At 43.3% G+C, this 22,628-nt stretch overlaps 2 protein-coding genes across 5 annotated transcripts; both read left to right on the plus strand.

The window, feature by feature from the left end:
* The first annotated feature begins 2,971 nt into the window (after nucleotides 1–2,971).
* LOC136509857 (leucine-rich repeat extensin-like protein 5) lies at nucleotides 2,972–5,991 on the plus strand. Of its 2 annotated transcripts, none has more exons than XM_066504436.1 (5): nucleotides 2,972–3,111; nucleotides 3,207–3,740; nucleotides 3,823–3,903; nucleotides 5,577–5,753; nucleotides 5,891–5,991. In XM_066504436.1, the coding sequence occupies exons 1-5, from the start codon at nucleotides 3,055–3,057 to the stop codon at nucleotides 5,960–5,962; spliced, it is 921 nt and encodes a 306-aa protein (XP_066360533.1). In that variant the 5' UTR covers nucleotides 2,972–3,054; the 3' UTR covers nucleotides 5,963–5,991. The 2 variants fall into 2 exon arrangements, with proteins under 2 accessions (XP_066360533.1, XP_066360534.1); XM_066504437.1 differs by having other exon boundaries at nucleotides 5,580–5,753.
* Nucleotides 5,992–8,454: 2,463 nt separating this feature from the next.
* On the plus strand, nucleotides 8,455–19,695 carry LOC136513783 (probable magnesium transporter NIPA4). 3 transcript variants are annotated; one of them, XM_066507753.1, is made up of 9 exons: nucleotides 8,455–8,952; nucleotides 9,091–9,147; nucleotides 9,238–9,328; nucleotides 9,427–9,587; nucleotides 9,695–9,822; nucleotides 9,929–10,066; nucleotides 13,979–14,023; nucleotides 14,116–14,260; nucleotides 18,907–19,031. In XM_066507753.1, exons 1-8 carry the CDS (start codon nucleotides 8,787–8,789, stop codon nucleotides 14,248–14,250), a joined length of 921 nt encoding a protein of 306 aa, XP_066363850.1. In that variant the 5' UTR covers nucleotides 8,455–8,786; the 3' UTR covers nucleotides 14,251–14,260; nucleotides 18,907–19,031. The 3 variants fall into 3 exon arrangements, with proteins under 3 accessions (XP_066363850.1, XP_066363848.1, XP_066363849.1); XM_066507751.1 differs by lacking the exon at nucleotides 14,116–14,260 and adding an exon at nucleotides 19,116–19,695 and having other exon boundaries at nucleotides 8,457–8,952; nucleotides 13,979–14,071; nucleotides 18,907–19,027; XM_066507752.1 differs by lacking the exons at nucleotides 13,979–14,023; nucleotides 14,116–14,260 and adding an exon at nucleotides 19,116–19,695 and having other exon boundaries at nucleotides 8,457–8,952; nucleotides 18,907–19,027.
* The last annotated feature ends 2,933 nt before the right edge of the window (nucleotides 19,696–22,628 follow it).

A 22,628-nucleotide genomic window follows, 5' to 3' on the forward strand; every position in this document is an offset into this window, starting at 1 on the left:
AACGCAAGAGACAGCCGATTTATCCTGGTTCAGGCCCTCGATCATAGATCAAGTAATAACCTTACGTCCAGTCGGCCTTAGCCTTTGCGTTGGATTGATTGTCAAGTGTTGTGTCGTACAATTGTTCTCTCCTTGTCTCAGGAGCCCTGCCCTCCTTTATATAGTCAGGAGGCCAGAGTCCTAGTCGGTTTACAATGAGATTTCCTAGTAGGATTACTTAATAGTCCTACTACTAAGATTACATGGGAAGAATCCTAGTTGGACTAGGTCTTCTCTCTCCCTTGCGGGGTATCCTGTGGGTCCCGCATCGACACTTCCTTCCTTATTTCCCGATTAGGCTGGCGTTTGATCACAGAGCAAGAGGCAAAGTTGTAGATCTTTGCGAGGTGAACAATATTGCTTTAAGGATCAAGAGCTAACTCGGACTGTATTGGAAGATGCGGAGCTCCAAAGGAGGGCACCCCAAAACTAAATTCTGCAGTTCAGTTTTAGACCGACTGAAACTGCATAATTCTCCCCTCTCTACTCCCTAATCTAGCTAGTTTCAGCAAAAACATCAGTAATACAAGTTGTAGATATAAGGAAGTACTACAACTTCTATTAAAGGTTCATGAACTGGTTCGGTCTGGTTTGGGAGATACAGAGCTCCAAATAAGCTAACATGAAACTGAAATTTCAGTTCCCGGACTTCGTAAAATTTTGAGTACTAAAAACAGCTGCAAATTCCAAGTTTGAGCCTCGGTTTGGCTTGCTTACAAGCTGATATAGCTCTTGGTCCAAAAATAAAGTTTGTTCTACTCTACTAAAACTTCAACTTTGATTTAAGGTGCAACTCCATGCAAGCACTGTCAGCGATTGGTCAACATAGGTCAAAATAGCATCACGATAAAGCTTAAATTAGAGTTTTTGACCGATTGAGATATTTTCTTGACCTTATCTCAACACGAACCCTTCATGATTTTTATTGTAGAGTTCATTTAGAGTTATTTGGGCAAGGTAGCAAGGTTTGGTTGATGACCTATAATTCCATTCACTTAGTAGTGCAATTCAAGCAAGAATGTAACTCATCATTTCATGTGACTTTGATTCTAAACTTCATGAAACTTTTCCACTGGTCTAGATAGATGCATGCTGATATAATGTACATGAAATAAGCATGTTTAACCTTACTCTCACATAATCTTAACAAGGATCCACATGTAAGCAAAGGTGCGTTGTCCAAGTTTAAGTTGGAGCTCACTCTTGTAGATTTGATCTTTCACCTTCATCACCACTTAACATGTTATGTTTGAGTTCAAACCCATTGCTTAACTGGTGACAAACACCTAGGGTGTTACAAACGCCATAGGGTTGAGTCCTGAAAACAGCGTCAGAGATAGTGAGAAAATATGACATAATAATTACATGCCTTAATTTAACGTTGGTTAAAATTAAAACATACAACATTCTTCTACATCACCGTTGGACAGAAATAGAATTAATGCATTAAATCTCATGGACAAAATTATAATATTCCTATTATCAACCTTGGTAAAAAAATAGCAATATCATAAATTAACTTAAATAAATATAACTACTCCTCCAATTTAAATTTTCTCGTTGGTTCCTATTGAAATCAGAGGATAAACATAATAATAATTTACTGAACAAAAAAATAATAAGCAAATTAAATCCTTCCGTTGGTTCGAATTTAATTAGAAGATAATAAGCATTAACTTCGCAGCGGAAACATGAAAGATAATCTTAAAATTAATATTATCAGAAGCATTTCTTTGTGCTTGACTACTCTCTGAATAAATTCTTGTGAGGGTTCAAATTTAAACAGAGATATTAACTCAAAACTTAATGAAATTCATCAAAAGAATGCTTCTGAAAAAGGATAAAACTTAAAATCAGTGTTTACTGTTCGTTTGGCCTGGCCTGAGGAACACAGCCCGTGGCCCATTCCGTAATTGCAGTGCGTGGCAAAGCGAAAACACGGTGGCCCAGTAGCGAAACTCGGCCCAGCGGCCTGCTTCGCGTGGCGTGCACGCCCGCTCCCCGCGCCTAGGCCACAAACTGGACCTGGGCCGGGAATATCTTCGCCCGCCTGGGCCTAAAGCAGGCCCGAGCGCTGTCAGCCGTCGGATCCGATCCGACGGTTCTCCGTGCGCTTCGGCGGAACAAAAACCCCTCTCCGGTTGCTCCTCCCGAACACTAGAGCATTTGCTTTCTCCCTCCCCTTTTCCTTCTCAGCGCCGCACCGAGTGAGGAGAGCATCAGCGACGGCCGTCCATGGTGGCCGGAGGAGAGATAGCGGCGGCACCGCAGGCCCCCTCATCAGCGCGCGCCGTAGAGCGGCCTTGCGTCGGTGCCCTGAGTCCGATCCACTGTGGCGGCACTCTTTGCCCGACAGCGTGTGGCTCGGCTCGTTTTCCCGCACGGCGGCGGGGCTTTCTTCCCGCGCGACGGTGGTGCCACAGCGGTGGAGGAGCCCGTCGCTGGTTGCGTCCTCACTAGATCGGATTGGGTTGTTGGTGGGTGTGGCGGCTCACGGTGAACTACTCCTTTCGTTCCAAATTATATTTCACTTTAGATTTGTCTTAAGCCAAAATTTTCTAACTTTGATCAAGTTCATAGAAAAATACATCGACATATATAATATCAAATTAGTTTCATTAAATTCTCATGCAATGTATTTTGATCGTGCATTTATTTAAACTTGCAGATAATATCTAGAAACTTAGGTCGAAGTAAGAGAAGTTTGACTTAAGACAGCCAAAGTGAACTATAATTTGGAACGAAAGGAGTAGTTGTTTACCTGAGAAAACCTTGTATGAAGATAACTGTGTTTTATGTACTAATGTTAGCCAGCAAGTTCTATTAACGTTAAAGTCACTACTTGTTCTACTTTGCTATTGTTCTCCAACTGTTTATTTAGAAATATTCTTGTTCTAAAACCTGTCTATACCATTGTTGTCCTGGCACAATATGTTTTCATGTCTAACAGCAAATCTGTTTACTTCTTTAACTGGGTTTGAACTTCTATATGCATTTCAATAATTAGAAACATATATGACTTTCTTTTTGCAGGCGCAAGTGGTCCTTGGAATGGTGAAAACACCAAAAACTGTATGTAAACTAACTTCTTGAACTTCTTTTAACATTAATATCTGGCCTGCTAATCAGCAATTGAATTTTACTGTTGCATGCCCTCTGTCCTACAGGCACAATCTTCAGACATGGTCCCACCCACAGCAGTGCCAACAGCACCTCCCTCAGTCAAAACTACTGCACCAGATCATGTCAACTTGCCTCCACCCCCATTACCTGCTAACCAGCGGAGTGTTGCTCAACTTTCTGCCCCGTTTCCATCTGGCTTGTCTAATGTGGGATCGACCATGGACATTCCTACTATTTCAGCAAACCCGCCACAACCAACACAAGCAAAAGGCTACCCTATCCATCAGATGCCTTCATCAGCTCCTCAGCCATCTCAACATCCAAATATGGCCTTGCCTCATGCTCCTCCACAGTATTCCAATCTTCCATCACATATACCTATAGTTCATAGTCAGCCACAGCAACCTTTGCAAAGTCCTGCAATATATAATCAACAGTTGCAACCACCTTTGCCCCAAATGTCTAGGCCACTATCTATGCAATCCTTTGCTCATCAGATGCATCCACAAGTACCAAATTCATTTGGGTTGACTCATGCACATGCTCCGCAGCACATGTTACAACAACAGATGTTTCATGTAAGATTCTATGCTGAATCCATATGATCCTGATAACTAGATACCATGCTCATACTGATAGATGATGTTTGGAATTTCACAGCCAGGTGCGAATCCTCAAACTAATTTCCTTCCTGGCCAACCACCATTGCCTAGCCAGCCACCACCACAGCAGCTGTATCAGGTACAATTTGTTGTCTTCTGAAATATATCATTATGTTGCATTGGAGTTGCTGCATTTACCTTTCCAAAGAAGTTAATATGAGTATCTTCCCAATTGCATTTGTGTTTGATGAAGATTCAAGATTGTTAGGAAAAGTTACATTTAGGAAGTGCAATAAAGTGATTACATTCTTTATTGTTATCATCACAAGAGTTCTTGGTTTAGAAGAACCATGGCCAAGTTTCATGTTGGGTCCGAAGTTCTAACATATTTGTCTAGTTATATGTGCTGACCATTTTTAAATTCTCAGTATTTAGTAGCATATGCTCGAAATGTTCTTCAGATTTTTTTTTACCTAATCAAATTGGCATCCATTTGGACCTGTAGAGCGCTTCTTGTTATGAAAATGGGCTACTGACGTTTCCTTGTTCTAAGTATCATCTGTCTTTTCTTCCCTGATTATTGGTGCATATAAAGTTCAAGTTTTGCCATTGTTCTTAGGCCCATGGCACTACTCTATTCCTAAGGGCATAAATACAACAAACTTATACTGTACAATCTCAACTTTTATACGATTGGTCCTTTTCATGTTTTGACAACTTCCAATCATGATAATGCACCATAGTTCTTGTGCATGAAAAATACCACAAGTACATGAAAAATTCTTAAAAAAAAACTAACAAATTTCACAAAACACAGGTACTTTTGCTTCTTGTACTCATCTAGATGCAAAACGAAGATAAGCTCTCTTGGCTTCTCCTCATTAATGAATGGGACTTGTGATGTACTGATATTGACGGTAGAAGCCTTAGTAAAATAAAGATGGACGGGGATTTCCTTTTCCATTTAAAGTTGGTTGACCTGATTGTTTCTCTTGGGTGATCTCAATTTGATCACATGTTCTGCATTAAGAAAAAGGGCAAGGGTTGGATTCTTGGCGAGCATAGTGTTGATAGAAAGGCATGAGCAGGTTTTACTAGAATGTAGCTAAGTATCAAAACATTAACATTGCAAACTTGTATGTGATGATGAAGAATGGTGATGAAAGCACCAGTATAATGTCAAGGTCTCAAGGTGCAGGGGGAGGGCCAAATAACAGAAGAACTGTAGTTTTGCCCCCCTGTGTTGCACCGAGATAGGTGAAGGAGCAAAAACTATGGTTTTGTGTCATATACTCATAAGCTGTTGTGTTGCAATGTCACCTGTACATGTGTCTCTGTGTTACTCAAATAAATCTGGTTGTCTGCTTCCCATCTTTCTGAAGGAATGTACATACACACTTGTCAATTCTTCAATGCTTGTGAAATAAATGTTCTTCCAGTCTCCTTTTCATTGTCCTAAGAAATAAAGGTTCTGAAACAAATGCTAGACTGCTAGATATCTGTTTACTTTCTTGGTTGTTTAGTCACCACTATAGTATCATCTAAGATGTTTAGAAATTTTGTGGCTGGTATATAGAACTGAGATCACTGTTCTTGGAAGATGTCAACCATTTGTGCACACATATCCATGTTTTCTTTCAAAAAAGGGAAAAGGAGAAAAGTTCAACAAGCTTCAATTACATATGGTCCAAATGAAGCACATGCAACTTATTGCAAAGATAGTCTTGCTGTTGTACTCTATGAGTAGTTCAGTCTTTCATGTGATTTGGTGACCATGGCTCAGTGCATAACCCTTGTAATCTATCTGCTCAGCAGGCTAGTTCACACTATAATACACAAAGTACGACTCCAATGGGAGTTGATAGGTCAGCTCCCTGGGGACGGCCCCCAGAAGCTCCCATTTCTGGCTCTCATTTCCCTGGACAATTACCTGGGTTGCCCGGACAAATGGCCCAAGGAATTGGTGGTATCCAGGCAGGCCAAGCACCTGTAAGTGTCTTCTGTTAGTATTTGGGAACAACAATTGTCTGTATTTCCTCGTTAAAAAAGCAATTGTCTGTATTACCATTACCTTCCTATGTTTTCTCCTGTTAGTGTACTTAACTCTGGTTATATTGCTCGGGCAGCTGACACCTGAGATGGAAAAGATGCTAGTCCAGCAAGTCCTGGGCATGTCCGCTGAGCAGATCTTGAGTTGACTGGGTAGAAAAGTTTCAGTTCACTGCAGCAGAGATCCCGACTGTGGGTGCCTGTTCGTTTTAGCCTTTTGTATCACCTGATTGACATCCCGACTAGCCTGCAGCCTATCTTGGAGATGCGATCGTAGAATGCTAGCCATTGTCGTCATTTATAGAAATGCTTGGGCAATGTGTTTTCCTATCGACTCACAGAACGGCATGTGTTTGGTCCTGTTCCGCCGCTTCAATTTCAAGTCGTGTTAAACACTTACGATCCCCCCCCCCCCCCCCCCCCCCCCCCCCCCCCCTAGCTCCGTACCAACTACTCCGATGCATGGAGACGAACCTTGCTAAACTGATTGTTGAATTACCGAAAGAACGCAATTCTAGGTTTGATTTAAACCATCTTAAATTCAGAGTTAATATTTATGACTCTGAATAAGTATATTATTAAATCACTTCTCATATATTTTAGGAGGTTTAATTTTGTTATTGTTTAGACAACCGTTAATTTTGTTAGAGCATCTCCGAGAGTTTCTAAAACCCACTCCCGAACAAGATTTTTTAGCAAGATTGAAAAAAATATTCTCCAACAACTCCCTATAAAAAAACTCCCAATCTTTATGCACTTAGAAAAAATCAATCCAACCGTGCGGAAATATACACATGCATATTGACGTGGCATAATCTGGAGTTGGAAGGATATGGAAAAGGATAAAGAATAGGACAGAGTTATTAATGTAAATATTCAAGAAAGAAAATACAAAAGTTGTTGTGGTAATTTAGAAATAGTTTATGATTTTGTCTTCTATATTTTAGGAGCGAGCTTTTGGAAACTGTTCGAGGAACCCAACAAATATGCTCCTATTTTTTTTAGCCACTTCTAAAACTCATTAATCTATCAACTATTTTTCCTGAGAACTATTGGAGATGCTCTTATTATTTGACTATAGAGAAAAATGTAAATTATCTCTTGTGAGTCGTCCTTTTAAGTTTTAACTATACTAGTTGGTTGTTTATGATCTGTGCTAGTTAGTTGTTTAAGACCATCGTCTGAAAATTTAGGCACACAAAATATATAGCAAATCTTTATTCAAATATATTTCATTTATGTTGATACTTATTATGATAAATATTGATGTATTTTTAATATACACTAGTAATTTTGCTGTTGCTACAAGTTAAGAAAAAATCCATGTAAGATACTTCATACCCTTCTATCCCGACGAGATGTTTCTTTATTTATTACTATTGGTCTCTCGATAGCAGTCATAACTACTTTTTGTATCCCAAAATATTTGTTGTTTTAGGATTTTTAGAATAAATTAGTGGTCAATGTAAATTGGCTTGTACTTATTCTTATCGAAGGTGATCCATGTTGATTAAGGATTAAGACGCTAAAAGAAATACATAGAGGGAGGCCACAACTCCAAGTTGATATGGCCCAACTTAGTGTCCAATAGCTAAAACATCAATTTTGGTAGGACGGATGGAGTATATTTACTAATATCTTTGTTACCCTTTTGGATATTGTCTTCTTTTAGCTAATCTTAGTGTCCATGTTTGTGTTATGATCGCTATTCTAGGGGACGTTTGGATGGTTTGCCTAGCCTGGCCTCGCTCGTGGCGCAAGAAACGTGAGCCTGTTCGGCTGGCGGTTTGTTCTGTTTTTTTTTTCAGCCGGAATAGTGTTTTTCTCTCACAACTTCAGCCGAGCCCTCTCGAGGAGCTCGTCCCCGATCGGCCTCTCCGACTGTGGCATTGCTGGCACGAAAACCGAAACAGCTAGCAAAGCAACCAAACGCATTCACTGCCCTACTATCCTCACTCGGCAAGGCTGGACCTGCTCCGGCAAAAGAACCAAACGCACCCTTAAAATGCGAACAAACCTAAGATGGCTGCTTTAGCACTATGCTAGACGATTAGTTAGTTAGTTAATTAATATACAAGGACTTTCGATATAGAGTGACATGAACTATTGGGTTTCGAAGAAATCCTGTCTTTCTTCCTTACTAGCTAAAAGACTATTGTATGCATCTACAGCAACGCTCAATTATTGTAAGTAGCTACAGCGTTTTCTTCTTTTATATGTAGGCATTTCTACAATGCCCTTATTTTTTTCCGGGTTGCTTTACCCACGAAGGATTTTTCTGCTCTTTAAGGAGTTTTTATTTATTTATTTAGGTTGTTATAAGAATAGCAGTGTCAGGGGAATGTGTTTACTCGTTCTGCTTTCGGTTGTCTATTCGTTTATTAGTTTAGTCATCAGAGACCGACTGCAATTGCAAGCTTCAAAGCCTTCTTCATTAAGCAATACACGGTTAGATTATCCAGGCAGGAACCAGCTGTGACAAGTGGCCAGTGGGTCCCACGCGTCAGCCCCCACAAATCACCCATCAGCCCAGCCACGCGGGCACACACTCTCAAGAAATTTCTGTAGAGCGAGAAAATGACGCCTAATCAGCGTGTTTTGTTTTGTTTTGTCTCGTCGACCGAGAGACCGACCCGGCCGTCGTCCTCCGTCCTCCCTGGCGGGCCTGGCCGCCTTCCTCCCCGTCTCGGGCGTCTCGCCCTTTTCCTCTACAGCTTCCTCTGCCCAATCAGCTCTGCTCGTCCTCTCCCCTCCTCTCCCTCCCTCCCGTGAACCACCAAAATCCCTCGCCAAACAGTGATAAAGCCGCATTCCGCGTCGGGTTGGGTGGTCGATAAGCCGAAAACCGGAGGGACAAGCAGCAATCGAGTGCTGCGCTGGTTCGTCCGAACCAATCCCGCCGGGAATCCGGGTCGTTCGACCGCGATTGAGGAGGCGTCTGGGCTCTGGAGGAGCGGTCGTCGGTGAGGAGGGATGGGCGGCGGCGGCGGAGGAGGAGGAGCCTCCGGGCAGGAGCTGTCGACGGACAACATGAAGGGGATAGTCCTGGCGCTGCTCTCCAGCGGCTTCATCGGCGCCAGCTTCATCATCAAGAAGAAGGGTCTCCGTCGGGCCGCCGCCGCGACCGGCGTCCGTGCAGGTCGCCCCCCCTCCTGCCCCTCTCGTACTATTGACCGTGGTACCTGGAGCAGGCCGGTTTTCTGGTCAAAAGATATGTCGACTTTGGTCGGTTTGGAATGTTTTCTGAATTCTGGTGAAGTGATGATGGCATGTGCAGGTGTCGGCGGGTACTCGTACCTCATGGAGCCCCTGTGGTGGGTCGGCATGATCACTAGTAAGGTTTCCTCGTGCAACTCCAGTAGAGAATTGGGCATGATGCTTAGAGACTAATAGGCGTTTCTGAGCGAAGGTTCCCCTCTTTCAGTGATTGTAGGTGAGATTGCCAATTTCGTGGCATATGCTTTCGCCCCCGCTGTGCTGGTTACTCCCCTTGGAGCGCTCAGCATAATTGTTAGGTCAGCTAGCTCAGAGACTTTCTCCTTGCAATTTGGCAGTTGGATTCATCTTTGTAGTCAAACTAGAATTTGACGTTGATGGTGTCTTCACCCTTCAGTGCAGTGCTTGCTCATTTCATTCTGAATGAGAGGTTGCATGCCCTCGGGGTGCTCGGCTGCGTGATGTGCATTGCAGGGTCTGTGGTCATCGTCATCCACGCTCCACAGGAGCAGGAGATTACTTCGGTTAGGGAAATATGGAACATGGCGACACAACCTGGTAAGGACTATCATCGGTGTGATTCCGTCTTGTACAATTGCTAGCTCTTGATTTGTAGGAAATGAGATATTGTGGCTGATAAGATATATTGGTACTTTCTCTTGCAGCTTTCTTGCTATATGTTGCGTCAGTTATTGTGATTGTTTTTGTCCTGGTGTTCTATTTCTCCCCTCTCTATGGGCAGTCCAATGTGTTGATCTACACTGCCATTTGCTCTTTGATGGGCTCTCTTTCGGTAATGTCACTTCTGCCAGCAGTTCGTATGTTCTCTAAATGTTTAGTTGATTATATTCTAATATATTCTTGCTAGGTAATGTGCAAACTTTTTTCTCATTATCCAGGTTATGAGTGTTAAGGCTCTTGGTACATCATTAAAGCTCACTTTCGAGGGAACAAACCAACTAATATATCCAGAGACTTGGTTCTTTATGCTTGTTGTGGCTACTTGTGTGCTGACTCAGATGAATTATCTGAACAAGGTTTGTTCAACTTGTTACATGTTGCTTTGCTTTCATTCAGTAACTGTAGTTCTATGACATAACTATCTACATTCTAGCTGCGAAAATTGTATGTTGATAGAGAAGAACTATCTGAATGCAGTTTGGAAGTTGAACCTTTGCAAATGCATTAGCAAAAATAGGTGTTGTGTTTGTAAGTCGTGTAACCTTTAAAGGATTCAAAAGGAAAGTTAATAAGAAAGTTAGTTGGGAATAGTTTAAGACCAAATGACTATAAGAAATATACGGACATCGATCAAATTAGTGAGAATTAAGAACGGAATGGAACATAAGAATTTCCATGTAGACGTGATCTTATTGTTTGTTTTTTTACCTGAGACTAGCACATGCCCGTGCGTTGCTACGGGAGCTTAAAATTTTCATCGCAATAAGAGTATAAAAAAATAGTTGGTCAAAAACTAATTTTTTTTAACTCAGATTAACAATACTATACTAAATTCAAATTAATAAGCATCAATTTTAGTAATAGTGTCAAAACAAGTGCATGATAGACAAGTTCTCCATAACCATCTCTTTCATAGTTTTTTCTTCCATTATGCGACGATGATATTCTTGTACAGATACAGGAATCATAAAACTGCTGTGAACTTTGTGATTGACCTATTGGCATAGATGAGAACAAAGTTCTTCTGTAGTGTTTGGCCATCCTGTGAAGAAGACATAGTTATGTAATAATTGGTTTTTGCTCGTACGTTGCAACGGGAATAAAAAAACCATTATTGCGATGATCGTTATGAGCTTAAAAATCCATGTTCTCATATATTTCCCACTTATAACACATATATAAAACAATGACTTGTGTTCATCTTGGTTCTGAATCAAGCACAAGTAGCGTAGTTCATGAATCGCTTTCAATAATTTGTGTCACAAAACAATTCATTTATAATGACTCCTACATCCATTCCTTTATTTAGGAACAAAGAATAAAGATGGGGGTGATCTATTTTAGATGATATTATCACATAACCGACTCAACCGTATGAGTGCATAGCCATTGTGCCGATACATAGTCTTGCAATTATTCAATGATCAATACTATAGCCACGAAGATAATCTTGAAAGCAATTTATGGTGCCCCATAGTACACAGGTTATCTCCAAAGCAATTCATGTTTTACCCCATAGTTGTTTGTCTCTTCCTCTTGCTCTGAGGGCCATCCCTGAACCTGAACACTGTTACCTACATAATACACATGCAACTCCAGTTTTTATTTAATTCATTTGGCACATGAGCAATGAACCTTTGTGAATCGTGAGCAATAAAAAAGTGGCACAGATGCAAATGATCCATATGTAGAGCTTAACTGCTTCTAAATTTAATCTAAAAGCTACGTAAAATCTCAAAAATGTACTTCCTTGCTTACCTGAGAGCCCTACAGAGCTCAGTGATGGTTGCTCACAACCACATCGCAAACAAATTAGATAGAATCCAGCAGGAAACTAATTTGTTCATGATCAGCATAGTGGATGATTCATATACAAAAGACCATAACCACTCTGTAATACCACCAAGGCTAGTTGAAAGTTGTCACCCACAGCAACATTGCTGTTACCTAGAGCAACATTGAAGATCTGCAGTCTAGTTTTTAGCAGTCAACAACACAGCAGCGAGCTCACAAGTCTCACACCAAAACTAAGATTTGTCATCAAAATAATGACAATTGACAAAGACGATCAACGGATATATTTTTTAGGAAAAGAAAATTGAGTCTCATGGAGCAAAGAACAAAAATAGAGACCATCACTGAGACACAACGGCACACCTCATCCATATACTGAATTGATCATACATAGTAAGTTGCAACCCTCTAGATCACAGCAATGTCACACATTAACATAGAGGTGGAAATTCAAATTATTCCTTGAAGGATCTCCATTCACCATTTTGCCACACTTTAGCACATAGTGGTCAATTGGTTTATGATTCCATGGATCAGCAACTATGTCTCAGAAACTAAACTCCAACCTAGGCCTCTCTGATGGATTGTGCTTTGATCAGGAGCAGTACTGGCTACAAGATACACTACTTACATTTGCAGACAGCACAATATTTTTTTTTATGAAACAACAGCACAATATCCACTTTTCAGGCAGTTGTTTTTGCAGTGACAGAATATATGCATCAGATAGTGGGTCACCTCGAAATTTAAAACAATTTATGCAATTTTGTAAAGATGTACCCAACCTGACAGCTGTCATCCTTGCTACTGAAACCTTTATATAAATGAAATAAGAAGGATTAATCAGCTCACTCTGGCATTATTTAAATGAACTTAGTCAACTTACCAACTTTGATGTGCAACATTTGAGGCACACTATGAGATGCTGCTAGGCGAACAGTTTTTTTTATTGTGATAATATGCTTCTGCGTTCCTATCTATTATGATCTTTCAAAATAACCTACACTATAGCATGTAGATTCAAAATCGAAGAACTGTGTTAGAATCATTTTGTGTAGTAACTGTAAGCAGAAACTGCATTTTGTCAATTCTACTGAAGGTTACAGAAAAGGGGCTGAACTTGTCAGCTGCTCCCTTTGTATTGACCTTTTCTTTCTGAAAAACAAGATTGAGGCATCAAGCACGAGCTACATGATTTGTTACCTGAGCGGCGATGGTGGCCTTGGTAGTCTTGCTTGAACCGTCATTGCCGAGGTCAGCTTCTGCAGCAGACCAGCGCCACCGGAACTGTGATGACCACACGGCACACACTGCCTGCAACACCTCCAGTGGGCCACAACGTGGGCATGCCTCGCCGAGACGACCAAGGTCTGCGCCATCCGCTGCCGACGCAGCTTGCCTCGTGATTTGGTTGGCATTTCAGAGATTCCTGCTCGGACAGACGGACTCAATCGCTTTCGCTGCAGCTGTCAGGCCGCCGGGCACATCCCGAGCTCCTGCGTGCGGCAGATGAACTGTGCCCTGACGTGGAGGCCTGTGAGCCCACCGTCATGGCTGCCCTGTGCGACTACGCCGAGGCTGGAGACGGACGCCAAGGCCTGTGAGCCCACTGTCATGGCTGCCCTGTGCGACTACGCCGAGGCTGGAGCTGGGGTCGCCGGTTGACGCGCCGGGCAGGGGGTCGTGCCCGTGCCTGTGCCCGCGCCCGCGCCGCGCTGCCTTCCGGCCTCCTGCCATCCCACGGCCTCGTGGAGTCACGGGCCCTGTGCGCAATGCTAGCTTGCAGCGGCGATGGAGCGTGAACTGGCAACCAGTGTGGCAGAGGTGGGCGAGAGACGCGTGAGAGAGAGGGGAACGGTAGGTCCTACTTGTCAGCACAAATTGAAGGGAGGAGGTGGAGTGTCGCCGGCTTCACCACGGTTTGGTGAACGGGTCCTGTTCTGTCTTTTTAGGAGTAGAGATTAACTTCACGTTCAAGGGGTTCGGGGTTTTAAATGGTTGAGATCAAATTATGGTTAGGTTTGCATTGCTTGTTATGTTGACAAGTGTCATGTTCTATTCTCATCAAATCATTACTATGCATGCATTGGTAATTTTGTTACAGTTAGGACTGGAATGTGGAAATTTACTCAGCCAAAATGTGTTGGAAAATAATAAAGTAAGATTAGGTGATCATATGCTAGCTTGTATGCTGTGGACCTATTTGAATATATTTGCATTGCATTCAAAACCCCATTTGCAGCCTTGTTTGTTAGTCCTAAATTTTTTTATCCAATTTGGGCAACCTTTTCTTATCCCTGTCCAGAAGATTGTCTAGTGCCATGTAATTTTGTAGACTTCTATGGTAGAATTAATTACGACATTTGCGGAACAATGCACTGAAATGCTTTACTTTTTATACTAGAGTTACCACAAACATTATGCTATTGGTTCATGTTCAGTTTAATGTAGTAAGTAGTGATTTTTTGCTGTAGGCACTTGACACGTTCAATACGGCAATTGTATCTCCAATATATTATGTAATGTTCACGACTCTCACAATACTTGCCAGTGTCATAATGTTCAAGGTAAATTTTGTTTTGCCCTTGGCTTATATATTTATTTCTTGAAGGGGAGCCTTGGCGCAGTGGTAAAGCTGCTGCCTTGTGACCATGAGGTCACGGGTTCAAGTCCTGGAAACAGCCACTTGCAGAAATGCAGGGAAAGGCTGCATACAAAGACCCAAGTGGTCGGACCCTTCCCTTGACCCTGCGCAAGTAGGAGCTACGTGCACTGGGGCTGCCCTTATATATTTATTTCTTATTTCATTCTGCCATTTACTCCCTCATGCACCTTTTGGATCCTTTCGGATATTTTTGATACTAACCTGGGGATTTCAGAAGATAATCTCCACAGGTGAAGGAGTCACTATATATAGATAGCCTCATGGCTATATATGGGCATATAGGCCTATTAGATAGGATCTTCACACTTAACACCCCCCTTCAAACTCAAGGTGGAAATGGAGGATCTGAAGCATTGAGTTTGAGCAAATGAAGCCGATGTTGCTCTCTAGTTTGCGCTTTAGTGAAGAAGTCAGCTAATTGCAGCTCGGATGGCACATATTGAAGAGCAATGGTATGCTGATTACAATGAGAGCGAGTGAAGAAAGCATCGACGCCAATATGCTTGGTAAGTTCATGCTTCACAGGATCATTGGCAATCTGTATAGCTCCTGTATTATCGCATAGAAGAGGTGTGGCAGCATCACAAGAAATTCCGAAATCAGTCAACAACCATCGAAGCCATACGATTTCTGCAGTAGTGGTGGCAAGTGCTCGAAGTTCTGCCTCTGCACTAGAACGAGATACAGCAGCTTGTTTCTTGGACTTCCATGCAATAGGAGAGGATCCAAGAAGAATACAGTACCCTGTGATAGAGCAACGATCTGTTGGGTCACTCGCCCAAGTGGAGTCCGAGTAAGCATGAAGCTGAAGCGGACTGTCACGGGCATAGAATAAGCTGCGAGATGATGTCCCCCTCAAGTACCGCAAGACACGAAGTAAATGGCCAAAATGAACGGTCGTAGGAGCACTCACAAACTGACTCAAAATATGGACGGCATGGGCAATATCAGGTCGAGTAACAGTGAGATAAACAAGGCTGCCCACAATATGCCGATATCGAGATGGATCCTTAAGAGGAGTACCATCAGTGGGACGAAGCTGCAAATGAAGATCCATAGGTGTCGCAGCTGTCCGATGGTCAGTGATGCCTGAACGAGTAATAAGGTCTTGTATGTACTTGGACTGAGAAAGATAGCAACCCTTTGCAGACTGTTTGACCTCAATGCCTAGGAAATAACTGAGAGGACCTAAATCCGACATTTGAAATTGTGCACCAAGTTGCTGCTTGACATAAGAAATGTGGTCTGCATCGTCACCCGTAATCAATATATCATCAACATATAAAAGAAGCAAAGTACGTCCACGTGAGGAGAGGTGGATAAATAAGGCAGGGTCATAATCACTAGGTGAAAAACCAGCAGCCCGAATGACAGAGACAAAGCGCTCAAACCAAGCACGAGGAGCCTGTTTAAGACCATATAAAGCGCGACGAAGACGACAAACATAACCTGGAGGGGCACTAACACCTGGAGGTGGTTGCATGTAAATTTCTTCATTTAAATCACCATGAAGAAAGGCATTTTTAACATCCATCTGAGAGATTGTCCAAGAAGAAGCAGCAGCCACTGCAGTTAAAGTACGAACAGTAGTCATATGAGCAACAGGTGCAAATGTCTCATCATAATCTCGGCCCTGAGTTTGCTGAAAACCTCTAGCAACTAGACGGGCCTTATATCGCTCAATAGAACCATCCGACTTGGTTTTAATCTTGAAGACCCACTTGGATGTAATAGGCACAGCATGCGATGGTAATGGAACAATATCCCAGGTCCCTGTACGATCAAGTGCAGCAAGTTCCTCACACATAGCAAGTTGCCATTCTGGAATGCTAGAGGCCTCTCGATAAGTGGTTGGCTCTTCCACAACAGCAGTGACACGAGGAAAACCATATTTGTCAGGAGGCCCAATAGTAGCACGGTCTCGTAGATTATATCTCAGACCACCCTGTGATTCATCAGAAAAAGCACATGACTCATCAGAATTAACAGAACTATGAACATCGGGAGTAGCAGGACTGGCCGAAGAAGTGGCTGTGGGGATTTGGGGACGACGAGTGTAGTATTTGTGGACAGGTGGTTTGTCAAAGGATGGGAGCTGCTGGACCGGAGGTTGACAAGACAAAGGTTCAGAAAGTGAGGGAGGATCGACATTGGTAAGTGGAGGGTCGACATGAGTAAGTGGAGGAGTTTCAAAAGTGTCAGGAGAAGATACAGAAGTGTTTGGTGGGCTGGAAGACACGGGTTGTGTAGGAGGGTCAACATCACTAAGTATAGGAGGAAGACACAGAAAGGATGTTGACTCTGTACAACTACAGGATGGTTGAGTAGAAGGGTTATAAAAGAAAGGACGATCCTCAACGAAAGTGACATCACGAGATATACGAATGCGGCGAGAGGAGGCGTCATAACAACGATAACCCTTATGCTCAGGACTGTACCCCAGAAAAACACACTCAACTGACTGAGCAGTCAACTTAGTCCGCTCACGAGGTGCAAGTAGGACATAGCAAGTGCAGCCAAAAACCCGAAGGTGGTCATAGTCAGGAGGAGTACTAAAAAGAACCTCACCAGGACACTGACCAGACAATTTTGATGATGGTTGTCTGTTGATGAGATAAATAGAAGTGGACACAGCTTCTCCCCAAAAATGAGAAGGAACAAAAGATGCAATAAGAAGTGTGCGGGCAGTCTCTATGATATGGCGGTGTTTCCGTTCAGCAACCCCATTTTGAGCATGCGCGCCAGGACAAGAAAGCTGAGCAAGAGTGCCTTCAGAGGTAAAAAATTGGCGAAAGGTGTGAGATAAATACTCTCCACCAGAATCTGAACGAAAAACTCGAATGGGGGTGGAAAATTGTGTGTGCACCATGCGAGCAAAATTTTGATAAGTAGAGCACAACTGAGAGCGATGTTTCATAAAGTAAATCCAAGTATATCGAGAATGATCATCAACAAAAATAACATAGTATTTATGACCACCTGCAGGGGTGGAACCTGCAGGCACAGAGCCTGTAGGGGTGGAACCTGCAGGCACAGAGCCTGTAGGGGTGGAACCGGCGCCACGACCACTCTGCTTGGGATGGCGTGAGCGATAAGCAGTTAACTTCTTAGGATACCGAACAAAGCAATTTTCGGAACGGTGAGTAGTCTTCTTGCAATGAACACAAGGCGAAAAAGAGTTGCCCTTCACTGTAGGTCTTGTGAGAGGCTGCCAGAACACTGTGAGGTACTGATACAGGAGACTGAGAATTAAGTCGTGTCTCCTCAGCAATCAAGGCGGACAACACATCAGAAATAGACGGAGTGGTGGAAGCATTTAACAACTGTTTACGACTGGACTCAAAATCAGGCCGCAAACCATGACAAAACTGATATATAAGGAATTTTTCAATGAACTTATTCTTCTTATCACAGCAGCCTGAGCACCCTGCCTCACACTTAGGAACCATGGAAAGGAAAGGTCCCATCAGACGATCAAAAGCAGTATAATACTCCTCGATAGACATCTCATTCTGCTGAAGATCATGAAGTCCTTGCATTAGAGTAAGCAAAAGTGCACCACTGTTCTGAACATATCTCCCCTGCAAGTAGTCCCACATCTCCTTAGCAGATTGATGGTGCTCAAGGCTCATCATTAGTGAGGGTTTCATGCTGGTGACTATGGCACTCATGATTCGGCCATCATCCTTAGTCCAAGTCGTGACGGCAGCAGCACCAGAACCATCCTCCGACTTGTCAGTTGGAGGATCATCTGTCAGATGAGATGCAAGGCCATGTCCACGCAGTACAGTTTTGACAGAGAAAGCCCACTCTCGATAATTAGATGGACCATCAAGTTTCAGAGGAAAAACAATGGCATTTGACAGTAATTGCGACTGCGACATTGTGCAAGATAAGCAGTAGCAGATGACAAGCACCACTGAATAGAAAAACAGAGCAGACCACCGCCAACAGAGCAGACCAGCAACAGCAGCAGCAGAGGAAAAACAGAGCAGAGCAGAGAAACCTCTGATGGACGAGCAGAACCTCTGATGGACGAGCAGGGCACGAAGTCCAGACGGAGCCACTCGTGCGGCACGACAAGGACGGCCTGGCCTCCTCTGCTCGCACGGAAGACCGAGCGGACAAGGCACGACGAAGACGATCTGGCGACGAGTCGCGCGGATCAACGCGCGGAAGACCGACTCGCGCGGATCGACGAGTCGCGCGAATTGACGCGCGGAGGAGGACCGCACGGACGGCGCGGAGAATCGGCGACGGACGGGACGACGGGCTGCGCGAACATCGAGAAGGATCCGACGGGCCGCGCGAACGGCGCGGAGGATCGACGACGGGCCGCGCGAACGCGACAAGGATCCGACGGGCCGCGCGAACGGCGCAGATGTGCGGCGATGAGCCGAACAGACGAGGCGGACGACGCCGCGAAGAGACAGGATGGATCCCAAGGTAAAGAAAAATTGGATCGTGGGTGAATTAGAGTAGCCTAATCCTAACCCTAATCCATGTCTCTGATACCATGATACTAACCTGGGGATTTCAGAAGATAATCTCCACAGGTGAAGGAGTCACTATATATAGATAGCCTCATGGCTATATATGGGCATATAGGCCTATTAGATAGGATCTTCACACTTAACAATTTTCATATTGTTGCATGTGTTTCTTATGCATTCCTCAGCTCTAGTATTATATGACAAAACATTAAACTGATGTCATACTGTTTAATTATTTGTGTAGGATTGGTCTGGTCAAAGCCCTGGAAGCATCATTTCTGAAATTTGTGGTTTGGTTGTGGTGTTGTCCGGTACCATTTTGTTGCATGTGACGAAGGATTATGAAAGGATCCCGCAATCAAGAAGTGTGTGGCCTTTACTCCTCTCTAATTGAAATAATCATATAGCTCTCATACGAATTTCCTTCATACCATCTCTTTTGCTACTATGTAGGTGTTTATGCACCATTATCTCCCTCCTTGACAACTAGATTAAATGGAGAATTGTTGAAGCACGTCGAGGATGAGAGGACTTCGGACGAAGAAAAAACATTGAGAAGACAAGAGATGTACTAGCATTAGAATATCAAAGGAAAACTCTGATGGATTCTCCGGCAAGGGCTTGTATATGGCGTGATAGTGATAACCTTCCCATAGCGATTGTTGATTCCTCCATTACAGTTTGTTGGTTTTTGTACATAACCGCGGATACCTGCAGCAATGTTTGCAAAGTTGAATGTGGCTGCCGAGTGATTGCAAATCTGCAGATGTGGTGGAAGGCTGCACAGTTAAACCAAATAGAATCAAGTCGGGTGGATAGATTCTTGTCGAATTCCCGTCTCCTTTTTTGTAACTTCCTCAGTTTTGTCCACGGCATTTGTTTCATGTGTAGAGTTAGGGACCATGTGAACCGCGGAGACCGTATGCAACTGTGAATGCTGTACATTATTATTGTCTTAGTGAAGTTCATGCAAATTGGGAATGATATACATTATTATTGCCAGTGATGCTTCTGCAAAATTCTGATATCATGTCATCTTTGTCCTTTTATCTAGTATTGCCCAAGTATAGATCTGAGGTATCGGTGTATAGAAAAATCATATATAGATTTGCAATTCGCGTATAACAGCTAGTCCTAGATCTGTAATAATTCTTAAAATAATAATAAATATATTTTTTTCTGCCAAACACCCGCTAGATTGAACCGCTGAAGACGACGAGATCCAGCAGACGTCCCCGCAGCGGGGAGTGTATTGCTGACGCCCGCACGTCAACGACCAGCTCCACCACCTCTATTATTATACTGCTATTATGGCTTTCCTCACTCCACGCCCTACTTAGGCCCTGTTTTGAACTCCATTTTTTTTTTTTGCTGTTGTGCGTTTTTCTGTAAAATTGAGCTGATTTTTGTAAAATTCCTACATAATTCTTATGAAATTTCTGCGTTCTAAACAGACTTTTAGTTTATGTAATACTCCTTCCGTTTCAAATTATAGGCCCCCTTTGGAACGCAGAAATTTCATAGAAATTTGTTCATTTTCAAGGAAAAAAATGCATAAAACAGAAAAATTTCCTATAATCCAAAAAGGGTCTAAGACACTTTAGCTTTTCTAAATATATTACTTTTATTATGTTTTTAGACACAATAAATATCTAAATACATAGCAAAAGCTATGAATCTAGAAAAGTCAAATATCTTATAATTTAAAATCAAGGTAGTATGTACTATGCTACCTAACTTAGGTAACCAAGATAACGAAAACCATAATACGGTAAATTTAGCAGTATCCCCACATATTACTTTGATAAAATAAAAGAGCTTATTCAGAACTATTTTTCAGCCATGGAACATCGTTTTTCTCTCACAATATTTCAGCATAAGCATCAGTATAAACCAAATTTCAACATAAGCGAACACAAGAGATACTTGTCGCCCAAATATGACCACAAGAGAATAAAGATATAATTGATTCCTAAATTTAATTTATTACTTGTTAGGAAATGTCAAACCTTGATTGTATCTAGGTTGTGTCATTCATAAGAGATGACAAACTGTACTCATTTTTGTTTCAAATTATGTCATTTTTTTTACTTTTCTAGATATATAACTTTTTATTATGTGCCTAGATATAGCTTATATTTAGGTATGTAACAAAAGTCATATATGTACAAAAGAAAAAACGATTTGTGATTTAGGATGGAGGGAGTAACTGGCTTAAGTAATTATAATATGAATTGCAACGACAATTCTTACTCATTTAAATTGTGCATAAATGGCATAAAAATATACGTATCAAATTCATTTTTACAAAGTAACACATTACATTATGATAATATATGCATTGAGTGACTGACACGTGGGTTCACGGACGACACGTGGGGTCCACTGACAATGGTTTTCCAAAAGCCACAACAGTTGAACCAAACGGCTTTCAGCTTTCTCATAGCCCACAACCTACAACAACTTTTCCACATCTCACACCCACAATAACTTTTTCAAAAATCACAGCTCAACCAAACATGACCTAAGTACCTCCATTACTAGAAAACATATGGAGATCTATTGAGTGTGATGAGAAATAATGACGAAACAAAAACTCCATGAATTTCAGAAGAAACAATACAGTTACTAATTTATTGTAGCAACACACATGTATCATGCTAGTTACTTAAAAACAAAACATGATTTAAGGTCTTGTTTACAACCCTAGTGCCAACCCTAGTAGATTATATAATTTGATAAGCTCTCCCAATCTTACTTAGATTAAATCTGTATAATATGTCCTATATCTCTATAATATGTTTGTCGGGGGGGGGGGGGGCAATACTAGGGTACCCGAAGAGGAGGAGCTAATAACCATCAACATTGATTCATCCAAGCAGTCAAGAGCACAACTACAGCTCCAACCGACCCCTAGGCGCACAAGCTCTGCCTTGCCCGACCCATGGGGCAGGGCTCCGCCTCGCCCGACCCCAAGGCCACGAGTTTCGTCGCGCCCAACCTCCGGGGGCGGGCTCCGCCTCGCCCGACCCTTGGGTTCGCGCTCCGCCTCGCCCAACCCCAAGGCCACAGGTTCCGTCGCGCCCGATCTCTGGGAGCGGGCTCCGCCTCGCCCGACACCGAGGTTGTGGACTCCGCCTCGCTCGACCTTTGGGTCGGTGCTCTACCTCGCCCAACCCCAAGGCCGCAGGCTCCACCTCACTCGACCCTAGGACCACGGACTCCGCCTCACCCAACCCCCCAAGGCCACGGGCTCCGCCTCAGCCGACCCTTGGGTTGGCGCTTCGCCTCGCCCGACCCCAAGGCCGTGGGCTCCGCCTCGCCCGACCCCAAGGCCATGGGCTCCACCTCGCCTGACCCTTGGGTTGGCGCACCGCCTCGCCCGATGGAGGCCCATACCGCCGCCAACCACTCCAGGTCTAAGCGTATGGGCCTGGATCAAAGCTCTGACACCAGGGAAGAGACCGGCATGCCCCGATGTAACCCGTGGCCATGACGGGCCATACCAGAAGGTTCACATCAAGAACAACATCGGGCGTATCGGTACTGTTCTGCCTAACCCTCGTACGAACACTGATAGGCATGTTGGTTCACCATGACGTCTGCCAGGACGGAGTGGATCGCTGTAACTAGCAGACGACGCCTGCGCATGGCGCTAGTGATGGACAAGACCGCGACGTGGCACCGTCCCTATTAACATCTACAATGTCAGTGGGACCCGCATGAAAGAGAAGGACCCGACTACCCTGCTCTTTCTCGTTCTTCTCTTTCCTTCCGTTATAACCCTTGCTTTCTCTTGGCCTATAAAAGGAAAAGCAGGGCGCCCCATTAAGGGGCATCGGATCGATTCAAGGCAGATCCGAACAAACCCATCAAACCCCAAACACATGGCTGAGCAGCAATCGAGCTTCCTCAGCACCCGTTTACTCCTTTCACCAGAGACTTGGGACATGTCCCTCTCTCACC

The sequence above is a fragment of the Miscanthus floridulus genome, chromosome 16 (genome assembly GCF_019320115.1).
Source record: "Miscanthus floridulus cultivar M001 chromosome 16, ASM1932011v1, whole genome shotgun sequence".
NCBI lineage: Eukaryota > Viridiplantae > Streptophyta > Magnoliopsida > Poales > Poaceae > Miscanthus > Miscanthus floridulus.

Bases quoted from the DNA above. Each gene is read 5' to 3' on its own strand.
- LOC136509857 (XM_066504436.1), top strand. From the start codon at position 3,055: ATGACTTTCTTTTTGCAGGCGCAAGTGGTCCTTGGAATGGTGAAAACA. The intron at 3,741-3,822 runs GTAAGATTCTAT...GGAATTTCACAG, and splicing joins TACAACAACAGATGTTTCAT to CCAGGTGCGAATCCTCAAAC. The intron at 3,904-5,576 runs GTACAATTTGTT...CTATCTGCTCAG, and splicing joins CACCACAGCAGCTGTATCAG to CAGGCTAGTTCACACTATAA.
- LOC136513783 (XM_066507751.1), top strand. From the start codon at position 8,787: ATGGGCGGCGGCGGCGGAGGAGGAGGAGCCTCCGGGCAGGAGCTGTCG. The intron at 14,072-18,906 runs GTAAATTTTGTT...TTATTTGTGTAG, and splicing joins CCAGTGTCATAATGTTCAAG to GATTGGTCTGGTCAAAGCCC. The intron at 19,028-19,115 runs GTGTGTGGCCTT...GCTACTATGTAG, and splicing joins AAGGATCCCGCAATCAAGAA to GTGTTTATGCACCATTATCT.